The sequence below is a fragment of the Lithobates pipiens genome, unplaced genomic scaffold (assembly GCF_037356315.1).
Source record: "Lithobates pipiens isolate NorthernLeopardFrog02 unplaced genomic scaffold, aLitPip1_a1.2 Scaffold_19, whole genome shotgun sequence".
Lineage (NCBI taxonomy): Eukaryota > Metazoa > Chordata > Amphibia > Anura > Ranidae > Lithobates > Lithobates pipiens.
Genome location: NW_027507764.1, coordinates 169,869,206 through 169,885,102, shown reverse-complemented (window position 1 = coordinate 169,885,102; position 15,897 = coordinate 169,869,206). Strand labels below are relative to the sequence as shown.

Here is a 15,897-nt window from a genome sequence, read left to right as displayed (position 1 = left end):
TGGTCTAAAGGATTTTCCTTTCAGCAGATTCTGGGTTAGTAACCAAGTGAGGCTTTGGGACACTCTTGGGGGCAGCTGCATTGGCAAGTCTAAAGCTTTAATTTATTTTGTCCCAAGCAGACAGGATACTGTTTTGCAACAGTCAAGAATTAAACTGGGCATAGGGGACTGCTTTGAATGAAGCCACCATGGTTCCTAGCAACCTCATGCAAAAGGCGAATGGAGAGATCACCATTTGACCTGACCATCCACACTAGCTCTTACGGGGTTGATCTGCCTGAAGCAAGAACACCTTTTCCTGGGTTGTGTCTATGATCAGACCCAAGTACTCCAGCCTTTTTAGCTTAAGGAAGATTTTTCTAGGTTGATAATCCAACCCAAATGTTCCAGATAATTTGTTGTAGTGTGTATGCTTTGCTCCAAACGAGCTGCAGACTGATCTATTAGCAATAGGTACACTACGACGGTTATGCCCTTAACCTGGCTAGAGTTGGGGCCACCACTTTGGTGAAAACCCGGGGTGCTGTGGCTAGCCCAATAAGCAGTGCGACAAACTGGAAATGCTGCTGTTCTAACTCAAACCGCAGAAACTTTTGATGAGCAGGAAATATAGGGGCATGCAGATATGCATCCCTGGTGTCTACCGATGCCAGAAGTTCTCCTCCTAGCAGGATAGAAACTGACGTGATCGTCTCCATGCATAAGTAGTGGATCTTCAGGAACAGATTTAGATTTCTTAGCTTTAGAATGGGTCTGCCCAACATTCTCCCCACGCCCTCGCCTTCCCCAAAGCGACATTGCTTCTGGAATAGCCGCTTATTTTCTTCCCTTTTTAGAATTACCATTTTATACCCCTGCTGTTTATTTAACCATATCGGGTGTTTCTCATACATTAGGTCCTTAACATAATTATTCTCCGCCTCTATCACTTCCTTCCTAGTTCTTTCCTCCCAGCTCTTGGATTTTTGTTTAATTTTAACCACCTGATGAATCAAAATACCTCTGATAAATGCTTTTAATGTGTCCCAAATTATATTGGTTGGGACGGTATCTGTATTGAACACTATAAACTCTTAATCTTTTTGGAACTTCTACATCCTTCATTAATTCAAGCCAAAATGGACTTATTTTCCAACCCCCCAGCGTTCTTTCCCCCCCGGAGCACATCTTCACTCGTGACCAACACCTTAGACACTGGCGAAAAAAACTGATGTGTTCCTGGAAGGAGGCGGGGGTTATATAGGGGAGTGAACTTCTTGGATTGGGTATAACAGTGTCCATCACCTAAAGGTGGCCTATAATCCATTAAGTAAAGTTAAGATTCTGTAGTGGGTCCTGGAACCCGGGAGACTTTGTAGAGTTTTGGGTGGGACTGATGCCCAGGGCTCTCTCCCTCTCTGTTGTGGGAGGCTGCTGCTGAGCGAGTACTGACCAAACACTTTATATTAATTAAAATAAAATAAAGGCTACCTGCTTATATTGGGGAAGCCATTGGATGGCACCCTGGTAAATCAGGAACTGACCAGAGTTTAGTTAAGTATACTGTGAAGTTTAATGGTGTACAAGGCCAGCGCCAGAGAAGGATTTATGACCACACAAGTTACACACCGGAAGAGGTCACCAGTAAGGAAGAAGCACGGAAACATCTGAGGGAAGTTCTAGGTCACAGTATATTGGTTAGTTAGTGGATTTTAAATTCGAAAATGCCACTTTCTTATAAAAGCCGCAGAGTGGGCCTCTCTCTCACTCACCACTAGATGCATTAGATAGGGACAATTAACTACCCATTATTAAACAATGATAAGTTCACCTTTAGTAACATGTTACACCCATATTTATGTGGGTGTAAAATGGGGGTGGGGGGGTGAGGCACATATCAGGAATATGAAATGTTGGGTTTGCATATTCTTTAACATGTGAAAGTAATTTCTGTTAAACAAAAAAAAAAAAATTTGGAGTACAAAAATTTGTTCAAGGATATGCAAAAAATGCAAAGATTTCCTTGCTTCCAATTTCAGGCCCCCACGCACGGTCCTGTTCTCTACCTTGGAATACCCCCCCCCCCCCCATCCCATTTAGCCTTTCAAAATTCCCCAAATATTGATCTCAAAAGAAAGAAAACCATTATAATGTAGCTGAACATGCAACATTAAAAAAGGATACATCAACTGCCCTGAAAGGGTTTTAATGACCATTTTAATATACATATTAATAAACCTGAGCACCTTTTTTATGGGCGTCACATTATTACCTGATCTCCAAAGCATGAAATTGGATAGCTAGAACATTATGTCTCCTATTTGTCGCTTTCAAGACATTCAGGAGACATAATGAAATTATGCAGGGCAAAAATTTTTGTGTCTGAGTGTGCAGAATATATTCCTTGATTGGATATAAATGGCTTTATTTTGTCTGCTGAATGATTATAATTTAATGTGTTATATAATATGGATAATAATTCCATTACTACAAGTGGGCATACAGTACCGACACATAATCAGAGAAAATATACTCTAAAAGCAGGTCTACATAGCCAAGGCTTTAAAAAAAAAAAAACAGACAATGGACATTCCTATACCTTGCTCGGATTACATATATGATCTATAAAAAAACAGACATATTTGGTGCTGAGGCCAAATAATTACATTTTTGTCTCATCTGACCAAACCCCCCCCCACACACACACACACACACACGCGCACACACACACACGCACCTTGAAGATTGAGGCCACATGGGCAAACGAGACAAAAATTTAATTATTTTGCCTCAACACAAAACGGTATGTCTGTCAGTAATCAAATACAGCTCACCATCTAAACGCCACTCCTACAGTAAAGAATGCAGGTGGTAAAATACTATTATGTGGAATTTCTTTGCAGCAAGGACTGGAGCACTTTTCAGGATGGAAGAAAAGTGGATTCAAAATACCATCAAATTCTTGAGGAAAATCTGCTGCCCTCTGCCAGAAAGTGGTCAATGAGAAGAAGGTTTACCTTCCAACATGACAATGACCCAAAGCGCACAGCAAAAATGACCACACAGTGGTTGGAGAGAAAAAAAAAAAAAAGTGAATGTCCTTGTATGGCCTAGTCAGTGCCTCGACCTACAACCATTGAAAATCTGTGGAATGACTTGAAGTCTGCAGCCCACAGTCACCAACAAATTTGACTGAACTTGAGAAGTTCTGCAAAGAAGAATGGGCAAATATTGCAAAATCTAGATGTGCAAAGCGGGGTGGATTTGATTTAAATCACAATTTAACCACTTCAATACAGGGCACTTAAACACCTTCCTGCCCAGACCAATTTTGAGCTTCCAGCGCTGTCGCACTTTGAATGACAATTGCGCGGTCATGCTACACTGTACCCAAATGAAATTTTTATAATTTTTTTCCCACAAATAGAGCTTTCTTTTGGTGGTATTTGATCACCTCTACGGTTTTTATTTTTTTGCGCTACAAATAAAATAATACCGAAAATTTTGAAAAAAAAAAATAAAAATTTTTTTTTGTTTCAGTTTCAAAACTTTGTAAATAAGTACGTTTTCTCCTTCACTGATGGGCACTGATGGGGCTACACTGATGGGCACCAATGAAGTGGCACTGATGAGGTGGCATTGATGGACACTGATATGTGGCACTGATGGGCGGCACAGATGGGCACGGATAGGCGGCACAGATGGGCACGGATAGGCGGCACAGGTGGGCACGGATAGGCGGCACAGGTGGGCACGGATAGGCGGCACAGGTGGGCACTCATAGGCGGCACAGGTGGGCACTCATAGGCGGCACAGGTGGGCACTCATAGGCGGCACAGGTGGGCACTCATAGGCGGCACAGGTGGGCACTCATAGGCGGCACAGGTGGGCACTCATAGGCGGCACAGGTGGGCACTCATAGGCGGCACAGGTGGGCACTCATAGGCGGCACAGGTGTTATACTATAGTAATGGATGCCAATCAGTGCCAAACAATAATGCATGCCAATCAGTGATGCCCATTGTGGGCACTGATTGGCATCCATTATGGGCACTGATTGGCATCCATTGTGCTGACTGTCATCCCTGGTGGGCATCCTCGGGGGGCTGTGCTGATAATCCATCAGCACAGACCCCCCGTCAGAGGAGCAGCCGATCGGCTCTCCTCTACTCGCATCTGACAGACGCGAGTGAGGGAAAGCCGATCACCGGCTCTTCCCATTTACACTGTGATCAGCCGTGATTGGACACGGCTGATCACGTGGTAAAGAGTCTCCGTCGGAGACTCTTTACCGAGATCGTAGTTGCCGGGTGTCAGACTGACACCCTGCAACAACGATCACCGCGATGCGCGCCCCCGGGGGGCGCGCAGCGGCTCATAATCCTGATCACGTCATATGACGTCCGATCAGGATTATGAAACCACTTTGCAGCCGTCAATTGCCTATAGGGCAGGCGGCAAGTGGTTAAGTTATTAGTGAAAAGGCTTGGATTTTAAATAAACTCAAATTTAAATAATCACTTTTAAAGAGTAACTGTCATCTCTGTCCCGCAGTGGCTCCTCATCTCACCCGCTGTTGACTCACCGACAGTACCATTCACTTTAATGACGCGGCAATGACAAGGTGAGGGACATGGTGGCAGCACATGAGTGGATGTCTGCTAACAGGAGCTGCCATGGTGGATCTGAAATGACAGGTGCTCTTTAACCACTTGCCGACCGCCGCACGCCGATGTACGTCGGCAGAATGGCACGGGCAGGCATAAGGGCTTACATGTACGTCCTTGCCTGCCCGCCGGTCGGGGGCCCGATCGGGCCCCCGCCCGGTGCCTGCGGCGGTCGGTATTCGTTCGGGAGCGATCCCGGACGAGGGGACGGCCATTCATTCATGGCCACCCCCTCTCGATCGCTCCCGGCGAATGAAAATGTCCGGTGACATCACTTCCTCTCCTGTAATGTAAACACAGGAGAGGAAGTGATGTATTCTCTCCTCCGTGTCGGTAGTTTTCGTTCCGGCACCGAGGAGAGAGGTTCGGTGAGTTGCACCAACACACCCCACATACAGTAGAACATGCCAGGCACACTCACACCCCCCCTTTACCCCCGATCACCCCCCAATTACCCCTGCCCCCCCAGTCACAGTGACACCAATTGCTTTTTTTTTTTTTGCATTGGTGTCATTTGTGACTGTAGTAACTGTTAGGGCAGTTAGGGTTAGCCCCCTTTAGTTCTAATGTGCCCCCCTAACCCCCCCAATAAAGGTTTAACCCCGTGATCACCCCCCGTCGCCAGTGTCACTAAGGCTGGGTTCACATTGCAGCGGTTTATGAGAACGAATGTGATTCGCACCGCACTGCAGTGCAAATCACATCCGATCTCTGTGCGATTCGAGTTCAGCCATACAGATAGTATGGCTGAATTCGTGTCGCACCCGCCGCAAACTCGCACGGGACCCTTTTTTTGGTCCGCAGTAGAATCGGATTGCATGGGTGTTCACACCATGCGATCCGAGTTTGCAGATCGCACTGCGATATGCGAACTGATCTGGGGGCGTCATTAACATTTCACTGACACTCCCAGCAGTTCGCATAGGGCAGTGTGAACTGCCGCCGGGAGGCATGGGATGCGGGAACCCGCCGTGGATTCGTGGCGTTCCCGCATCGCTCCAGTGTGAACCCAGCCTAATAAGCGATCGTTTTTCTGATCACTGTATTAGTGTCACAGGTGACGCTTGTTAGGCAGGTAGGTATTTAGGTTCGCCGCAGCTTTTTATAGCGCCAGGGACCCCCATATACTACCGCATAAAGCCCCCTGATTGCCCCCTAGTTAACCCTTTCACCAGTGATCACCATATAACTGTTACAGGTGACGCTGGTTGGTTAGTTATTTTTTTTATAGTTTCAGGGCACCCGCCATTTATTACCTAGTCTCACTAGTGTACCCCTAAATTTAGGGGTGTCTACTTTCCAAAATGGGGTCATTTGGGGGGGGTTTGTGCCATCTTGGCATTTTATGGCCTTCAAAACTGTAACGCCCTTAGAAAGCCTGAAGGCGGTGCTTGGTTTTCGGGGCCCTGTACGCGGCTAGGCTCCCAAAAAGTCCCACATATGTGGTATCCCCGTACTCAGGAGAAGCAGCAGAATTTATTTTGGGGTGTCATTTCACATATGCCCATGGCATGCGTGAGCAATATATCATTTAGTGACAACTTTGTGAAAAAAAAAAAAAAGTTTGTAATTTTCCCGCAACTTGTGGCAAAATATAAAATATTCCATGGACTCAACATGCCTCTCAGCAAATAGCTTGGGGTGTCTACTTTCTAAAATGGGGTCATTTGTGGGGGTTTTGTGCCATCTTGGCATTTTATGGCCTTCAAAACTGTAATAGGTAGTGAGAAGTGAAATCAAAAATTTACGCCCTTAGAAAGCCTGAAGGCGGTGCTTGGTTTTCGGGGCCCCGTACGCGGCTAGGCTCCCAAAAAGTCCCACATATGTGGTATCCCCGTACTCAGGAGAAGCAGCAGAATTTATTTTGGGGTGTCATTTCACATATGCCCATAGCATGTGTGAGCAATATATCATTTAGTGACAACTTTGTGTAAAAAAAAAAAAAAAAAATTTTTTTTTGTCATTATTCAATCGCTTGAGGCAAAAAAATAAAATATTCAATGGGCTCAACATGCCACTTATCAATTTCCTTAGGGTGTCTACTTTCCAAAATGGGGTCATTTGGGGGGGTTTTGTACTGCCCTGCCATTTTAGCACCTCAAGAAATGAGATAGGCAGTCGTAAACTAAAAGCTGCGTAAATTCCAGAAAACGTACCTTAGTTTGTAGATGTGACAACTTTTGCGCAAACCAATAAATATACAATTATTGACTTTTTTTTTACCAAAGACATGTGGCTGAATACATTTTGGCCTAAATGTATGACTAAAATTGAGTTTATTGGATTTTTCTAATAACAAAAAGTAGAAAATATCATTTTTTTTCAAAATTTGCGGTCTTTTTACGTTTATATCGCAAAAAATAAAAATCGCAGAGGCAATCAAATACCATCAAAAGAAAGCTCTATTTGTGGGAAGAAAAGGATGCAAATTTTGTTTGGGTACAACATTGCATGACTGCGCAATTACCAGTTAAAGCAGCGCAGTGCCAAATTGTAAAAAGACCTCTGGTCATTTACCAGCAAAATGGTCCGGTCTGAAGGTGGTTAAGTGTAAAGCCGCGTACACACGAGCGGACTTTTCAATGTCCAAAGTCCGACGGACTGAGTCCGTCAGACTATTCGATCGTGTGTGGGCTGCAACGGACTTTTGACTCTCCAAAGTCCGAAGGACTTTAGAATATGGAACATGCTTCAAATTTTCCCGACGGAACTCCGCCGGACCCGGGTCCCTTCGAAAACTCCGCTCGTGTGTGTGCTATTCCGACGGACTAAAACCGACGCTAGGGCAGCTATTGGCTACTGGCTATGAACTTCCGTATTCGAATCCAGTCGTACGTCATCACGTTCGAATCCGTCGGAGTTTAGTGTGATTGTGTGTGGCCAAGTCCGCTCCGCCGAAAAGTCCGTCAGAACTCCGTCGGAACTCCGGCAGAACTCCGACGGAACTCCTTCGGAAGTCTGTCGGACATAAGTCCTCTCGTGTGTACGGGGCTTACGGACTCATTCTTGCTGATACTTACAATCTCTCATATTTGCAAAGAAAATGAAGGTTTCCTATTTAGAATAAGCTGTCAGCTTAATAAATATTCCCAAACTGGGTCTCTTTTACAGCCTGCAGATGTTCTTTGCCACCAATAAAACCAATCAAGGGCCTATTGGACGCAAGGACAACATGGAGAAGTCTGCTGCTAAAGTATAAGGGAGCACCAAATCAGGCAAGTAAAACTGCTTTTACAGCCCCTACACATAAACATACAAAGTTAGTAAGGTTGAATAAAGACACCAGTCCATCCAGTTCAACCTGAGTGAGTGTGCGTTTCTACAATTATCCCTGTACAATGAATCTCATTAAGATGCTAATCTATTATATGATTATTTAAAAAAGGTACCCATATAGCACCATCAATTTACATATACATCACACACTCGCATCAGTCCCCAACCTCAAGGAGCCCACAATCCAAGGTCCCCAACTCCCAATCATATACTAGGGCCCATTTTGGACAGAAGCCAATTAACCTACCAGCATGTCTTTGGAGTGTGGGAGGAAACCGGAGTAACCTGAGGAAACCCATGCAGGCACAGGGAGAACATGCAAACTCTGGGCAGGTAGTGTCTTGGTTGGCATTCAAACCAGCGACCCTTTTTACTGCTACCCCGTTTCCCCGGATAAAAAAAGACCTAGCGTGATTGTTGGTGATGGCTGCAATATAAGCCCTACCCCCAAATAAGCCCTAGTTAAAGTCCTTGTAGGTCTTATTTTCAGGGAAACAGTGTAGGGCTTATGGGGGGGGGGGGGGGGGGGGCTTATATTGCAGCAATCACTGACAATCATGCTAGGTCTTATTTTTGGGGAAACAGGGTAGGCGAGTGCTACCCACTACACCACTGTGCCGCCACAACCATTTAACTCTTGAAGTAAGGAGGCAGCCCAACTGCAAGGGAGGATATTTAACCCTCGAGTTCGACATTAGAGTGTGCCTGCAGAACTATAGGGATACTTTGCTCGCCAGACACTCAGAACAGGGATCCTCCAATGTGAAAGTATACACAAGTATAGCTATATGCAGCTTACCTATTGTTGTCTCACAAAATTTCTCTGCGGCCACTTCATTTGCAATGTTAGCCCCCATCAATACACTAATATCGATTCCCATTTTCTCACGAATTATGTCAGAAATTAGTTTCAGACCCTCTGGACCTTCGTCTATACCCTGAAAAATAAATTGGAGTGTAAAATATTCAAGGGAACAAACCGACTTACTATGTACAGTGAAAACGTGTTTGTGTTAAACTTGAATTCCATTGATTCTAACGATTTAAAAAAATAAGTTTAAAGGGGTTCTGCACTCATAATACAACATTTGCCCATTCTGTTGCCTCTAGTTAATATATCTCATAATGCCACCTGGTTTTTTTTTTTGATTCACCTACCTTTTGTAATCTTCAGTAGTTTATTTTAAACCCCTGCGGCGATGGGCGGTCTCTTGCGGGGATCAGCGTAATTTCCTGTTGAAGCCCGCACTGTCTCCTGGGATCTCGTTCGTGTAATCCCAGGAGACATTGCGGCTAATGCACCCGACATCTCGCGAGATTTCGGGTGCTACAGCCGACATCTCGCGTGATTTTGGTAATTACAGCCGAGATCTCGCGAGATCTCGGCTGTAATTACCGAAATCACGCGAGATGTCGGCTATAGCACCCGAAATCTCGCGAGATGTCGGCTGTAGCACCCGAAATCTCGCGAGATGTCGGGTGCATTAGCCGCAATGTCTCCTGGGATTACACGTATTTTACACCACATAGAGAAAAAAAAAATAAAATAACACAACCCCGCAATAGATAATCAGTGTCTTGATAACTGCAACCTATAATCCCATGAATAGCAGCATTTAGAATACATGCTGCCAGTCAAAATTCAGCTATGCTTACCGGAGGGGAGAACAAAAAAAAAAAAAAAAAAAAGGTTCAATCTAACCAGTGCACTACTGCTCATTCGTTTATTTATTCATTCAAACCTGTACAGCTTTCATTGCTACACATAAAAGCGAGGTACAAACAAGAGGGAACACCAAGCGCCGTAGCGTTAAAAAGCTGTAATGGTAAAATCAAATGCAAAATTGGGCACTCACAAAATTAAAATTAGGAAAAAAAAAAAAAAAACACTGCACTATACAACTGTGGGTATGGGATTGTATACATTTTTTCCCCCTTCTATCGAAAACCCTAGAAGGACTTGTGTCTTTTTTTCAACCAGCCTACCTATGTAACTCAAACAGTACACACACACACACACACACACACACACACACACACTAGATCTTTGTTTGAACAGTGCACAAAGCAGGCCGTGGTGGCAAGCTACAATGCTTTGTTAAAAGAAAGGCGTTTAGAATCTGTCTGCTCAACTAAATCAGCAGCATCTGTGCCTTTATTTATTTTTTTAAAGACCCTGCCATACACCCTGAACATTCATATTATAGGAATGTAATTGTAAGAAGCTAATTCCCATGCTAAAGCCTCTTAGAAAAATTAGATATATACGCAAATATGATCATCTCAATAGGTATTAAAGTTTAAAATATAAGTACTATACTTAATATAGTTTTCAGATGTATAGGAAAAATATGATTTTTATAACCGCTTACCTGTAAAATCCTTTTCTTGGAGTACATCACGGAACACAGAGCACCAAAGTAATCACTATGTCGGTATATAGGCACCTTCAGGTGATGGACACTGGTATACCCAATACAGGAAGTTCACTCCCTATAAAACCCCTCCTCCTACCATGAGTACCTCAGTTTTTGTAGCACAGCAATATACCTAAACCCCAGAAAGAGGAGGGACCACTGTGTCCCATGATGTACTCCAGGAAAAGGATTTTTACAGGCAAGTCGTTATAAAAATCCTATTTTCTTTATAATACATCACGGGGACATAGAGCACCATAGTGATCACTATGTGGGACGTCCCATAGCAATGCTATTTGAGGGGAGGCAGACAACCCATAGGGCAACCCTAGGCTTGAGGGCCTACACAGCTGCCTGCAGCACACTGCACCCAAAGGCAATATCCGCATGCCTTCTTACATCCACCTGATAAAAAAAAAAAAACTTGGTGAATGTATGTAATGAAGACCAAGTTGCAGCCTTATGCCGCGTACACACGTAGCCAACTATCCGGCGGACTTAGTCTGACAGACTTCCCGCCGGACTGTCCGCCGGACTTTCTGAACGAGCTACTTGCCCACACACGGCACTTTTTCAGCGGACTAATACGGCGTACCAAGTCCGCCGGACTATCCGCCGTACTTTTGAAATGAATGGACTCTCCCACACACGCGGAGGAAAGTCCGCTCATTTTGAGCGTGTCTCCAGGTAGCCGAGGCCAGCGAAGGAGGCGTCGCTGGCCCAGTCACCTGGTATGGACTTAAAGGGGAACCCCTACGCCGAAAAATCGGCGTGGGGGGTCCCCCCTAGGTCCACATCAGACCCTTGTCCGAGCACGCTACCCGGCCGGCCAGGAAAGGGGGTGGGGACGAGTGAGCGCCCCCCCCCCCTCCTGAGCCGTGCCAGGCCGCGTGCCCTCAACATGGGGGGGTGCCTTGTCCCCATGTTGATGTTCCCGACAACCGTGGCCATTGGTTGTCGGGGTCTGCGGGCGGGGGGCTTATCGGAATCCGGGAGCCCCCTTTAACCACTTAACGACCGCCGCATGCCATTGTACGTCATCACAATGGCATGTACAGGCACAAGCACGTACATGTACGTGCTTGCCATCCAGCGGGTGGGGGGTCCGATCGGACCCCCTCCCACTGGATGCGGCGGTTCGTTTCGCTTCAGGAGCGATCCGGGATGAGGGGATGGCCGTTGGTTTCTGGCCATCCCCTCTCGATCACCACTGGCGAATGAGAAGCTTCCTCCCACTGTGTATTGTATACACAGGCAGGGAGAAAGTGATGTCATTCTCCTCGGGGCGGACTACGAGGAGAGGACATAGTAAGTCTGCACCAAACACTACACTGACACTAACTAACTAACACACAGGCACACAACCCCCCCCCCCCCCCAGTCACAGTGTCACTTATTTACTGATCAGTTGTAAAAGTAAAAAGTGTCAGGGCAGTTAGTGTTAGGTCCAGGGTAGCCCCCTACCACCCCCCAATAAAGATTTAACCCCCTGATTGCCCTTAGAGTTAACCCTTTCACCCCCTTTTGCCAGTGTCACTAAGCGATCATTTTTCGGATCGCTGCATTAGTGTCGCTAGGTAGCTAGTTATTTTTTTAGGTTCACCGCCAGGTTTTTATAGCGCTAGGTACCCCGATATCCTACCCAATAATGGTTTTAACCCCCTGATTGCCCCTAGTTAACCCTTTCACCAGCGATCACCGTATAAGTGTCACTGGTGACGCTGGTTAGCCAGTTAGTTATTTAGGTTCCCCGTCAGGTTTTTATATAGCGCCAGGGACCCCCATATACTACCTAATAATAAAAATTTGAACCCCCTGATTGCCCCTAGTTAACCCTTTCACCAGTGATCACCGTATGTGTTACGGGTGACTCTGGTTAGTTAGTTTGCTTTTTATAGCATCAGGGCACCCACCATTTATTACCCAATAAAGGTTTAACCCCCTGATCACCTGGCGGGTGATATCAATTAGGTTTTAGGGACACAAAAATGTCAGGGTGAAGAGACCATTCCCCCGGGGAGCAATTGCTGGCGGCTCATGTGTCCACCTGCCCATTCTCTACTGCCAGAATGAAAACTGCTGAAAGGCACAAACATTATTTTCTGTCCAAGCTAGGCTATGGTTCCCCTCCCTCTGTGCTGTGAGACTCCGAGTGCCCCCTTGGTGATGGATGCAAGCCACAGCTGTGACATTGTCGAATTGGATCCTGACAGGACAGCCCCGTAACCGGAATGTCCAGGCATTTATAGCCAGACCTGCTGCCCGGATCTCTAGGATGTTGATGGGCAAGGTCCTTTCTGTCCTTGACCACTGTCCCTGGTCAGTTGTGTTTTCTAGCACTGCTCCCCAGCCTAAAAGGCTGGCATCTGTCGTTACCACCTTCCAGATAACTGGTCTGAAGGACTTTCCTTTTAGCATATTCTGGGTAAGTAACCACCAACTGAGGCTTTGGGACACCCTTAGGGACAGCAGCACTGGCAAGTCTAAAGCTTGAATCATTTTATTCCAAGCAGACAGGATACTGTTTTGCAAGAGTCTCGAAAGGAACTGGGCATAGGGAACCGCTTCGAATGAAGCCACCATCTTTCCTAACAACCTCATGCAAAGGCGAATGGAGGCATTTCCTTTCGACCTGACCATCTGCACCAGCTCTTATGGGAGTTAATCTTTGCCTGAGGCAAGAACACCTTTCTCTGAGCTGTGTCTATGATCAGACCCAAGTACTCCAGCATTTTTAGTGGTTTTAAAGGAAGACTTCTCTAGGTTGAGAATCCGACCTAGACTTTTCAGGTAACTGGTTGCAATGCGCACGCTTTGCTCCAAACGAGCCACCGACTGATCTATTAGCAATAGATCGTCTAAGTCAGGCATGTCCAAAGTCTGGCCGCCCGCGGTCCGGTTTTGAACGGCCCGCCTGCTGTGCTGCGGGATCAGGGCTGTCAGATGAGCCGTTCCCCAGCACTGTGAGAAGCTCCGTCAGCTTCAAAAGTGAAAGTAAAGTGCAGAGGAGTGTGCTGTGCTCTCTGCTTCCCCCTACAATGCAGTACCCGGATGAATGAGGAAGCTGGAAAGGTACTGTACTATGCTACAAGCTAGATTTGTTTTAAAAGGGCTTTATTTATGTGTCTGTGTGTGCGCATGTGTGGCTGTATGTATGTATGTATGTATGTATGTATACATTTGTCTGTGTGTGTGCGCATGTTACTTTTAAATCGAGACACCCCACCCATTCTTGTACTGCTTTTGTGGGGCTTTTGTGGGGCTTGTGTGTGTGTGTGTGTGATAGCAGCCAGGACTGCTGCTCCTCTGAAAAGCAATCCATACACAGATCACTTTTCAGAGGCATTTGGAAGGTGGTAAAGAGGCATTATGTTGCCTCCTCACCACCTGTTTTAAGCCCGTAATTGCAGCATCACTATACCACAACTGTGCAATCCACACAGTTGCGGGGTAATTGCAGTGCAGGGCCATTCACCCTGGGTATACCTCCAGCTGCAGCCACAGCATGTGTACACCCCCAGCTTCTCTCTCTGCAGCTAAAGGGGGAGAAGTTGGGGGTGGTAAAAACAGCTTAACCATGTGGTTTTACTGCCCCTCCAACAAGCCCTTTGTTCACATCTGTGTGGCTGCATGCTGCGTGTAGGGCAGCCCATTCATTTCAATGGGCTTCCCACCCACAAAGCACCCCCACGTTTCCAATGTGTGGGGTACCATTAAGAATTAACGGTACCCCTAAAGAGCAGAGCATTTGTCTGTGTTTTGGGAACGAGCACGGCAAAGGCAAGAGAATTCTTATAGGGCAGTGTATTAGTGCTCGAATTCGTCCAAATTTTAATGGTTCAAAGAATGTCTGGCAAAATAGTCGGCCCTCACACATGTTCACTTCATCAAACCTGGCCCTCTTTGAAAAAAAAGTTTGGACACCCCTGGTCTAAGTACACCAAGACTGTTATGCTCTGTGCCCTTAACCTGGCTAGAGGTGAGGCCACGCAAAAGGAGCAGATCTTCCGGAACAGATTTAGATTCGTTAGCTCTAGAATGGGTCCGACGTCTCCATTAGGTTTTGGCACCGTAAAAGAGGTTTGAATAAACCTTGCTCTTCTGTGGGGATTTGTAGGATCACACCTTGAGGTAGTAATTGGTCTACTGCCCGCAACAGATATTGCCCTTTTCCTGGATCTTTGGGAACGTTTGACTTCAGAAAACAAGATGGTGGAAAATCCAGACATTTTAGTTTGTACCCTAGAGACACAGTGGAGATGACCCATCTATCCCAATTTCCTCTTGCCAGACTTCTGAGTATTGCAGAGGTCTTCTCCCCACTATGGCGAAGGGAAATGAAGCTTTAGAATTACGTTTTGCGGGTTTCCACCCCCAGGACTTCTTTTGTGCCTAGGCCTGACCCTGAGGCTTTCCTCTAGAGTCTGACGGGGGAGGCCATCGCCACTGCCTAGAGGCAGATGCCTTTGGCGCAGGAAAAAGAGTCTGCTTGAATGAAAGGAGTTTATTCCTTCTCTTAACTGGAAAAATAGTACAGGAAAAACAAATAGGTAATGTAAGCATGACCAAAGCCCTGGGTCCCAGGGTCCAGTCCTACAAGGAGCAGAGTTACAGGAAAAACCTTGTGCCTTGTACACAAGGCCCGGGTACCATCCACCTTGGCCTCAGTGGCACTTTGGATGGATCTGGTCTGTGGAGGCTATTTAAATCCAGCAAGGATCCCTCCTGGAGGTCCTCAGAGCACATCTTCACTTGTAACCAACACCTTAGACACTGGTGAAAAAAAACTGAGGTACTCCTTTTAGGAGAAGGGGTTATATAGGGAGTGAACTTCCTGCATTGGGCATACCAGTGTCCATCACCTGAAGGTGCCTATATACCCACATAGTAATTACTATGGTGCTCTGTGTCCCATGATGTACGATAAAGAAATATGGTTACCGTATATACTCGAGTATAGGCCGACCCGAATATAAGCCGAGGCCCCCAATTTACCCCCAAAAAAACTGGCAAACTTATTGACTCGTGTATAAGCCGAGGGTGAGACATGCCTGTCCATCCCTGTGTGTGTGTCCGTCCATCCCTGTGTGTCCGTCCATCCCTGTGTGTCCGTCCATCCATCCCTGTGTGTGTGTGTGTCCATCCATCCATCCATCCCTGTGTGTGTGTCTCCATCCATCCATCCCTGTGTGTGTGTCTCCATCCATCCATCCATCCCTGTGTGTGTGTGTCTCCATCCATCCATCCATCCATCCCTGTGTGTGTGTGTCTCCATCCATCCATCCATCCATCCCTGTGTGTGTGTCTCCATCCATCCACCCCTGTGTGTGTGTGTCTCCATCCATCCATCCATCCCTGTGTGTGTGTGTATCCATCCCTGTGTGTGTGTGTGTCTCCATCCGTGTGTGTGTGTGTGTGTCTCCATCCGTGTGTGTGTGTGTGTGTGTGTGTGTGTGTGTGTGTGTCCAGCCTACCTGTGTCCCGAGCCTTTGTCCCGAGCCTCCGTCCCGTGCCTTGCCTCCGTCCCGTGCCTTGCCTCCGTCCCGTGTCGTGCCTTG

The 15,897-nt window shown here is 46.4% G+C and overlaps 1 protein-coding gene across 1 annotated transcript in view; it reads right to left on the bottom strand.

The window, feature by feature from the left end:
- The window catches only part of GPD1L (glycerol-3-phosphate dehydrogenase 1 like), a 78,954-nt gene that overhangs the window by 36,124 nt on the left and 26,933 nt on the right, over positions 1–15,897 (bottom strand). The window contains exon 4 of the mRNA XM_077491462.1: positions 8,722–8,860. Coding sequence (XP_077347588.1) covers positions 8,722–8,860 — 139 coding nt within the window. The remainder of the gene's footprint in view (positions 1–8,721; positions 8,861–15,897) is intronic.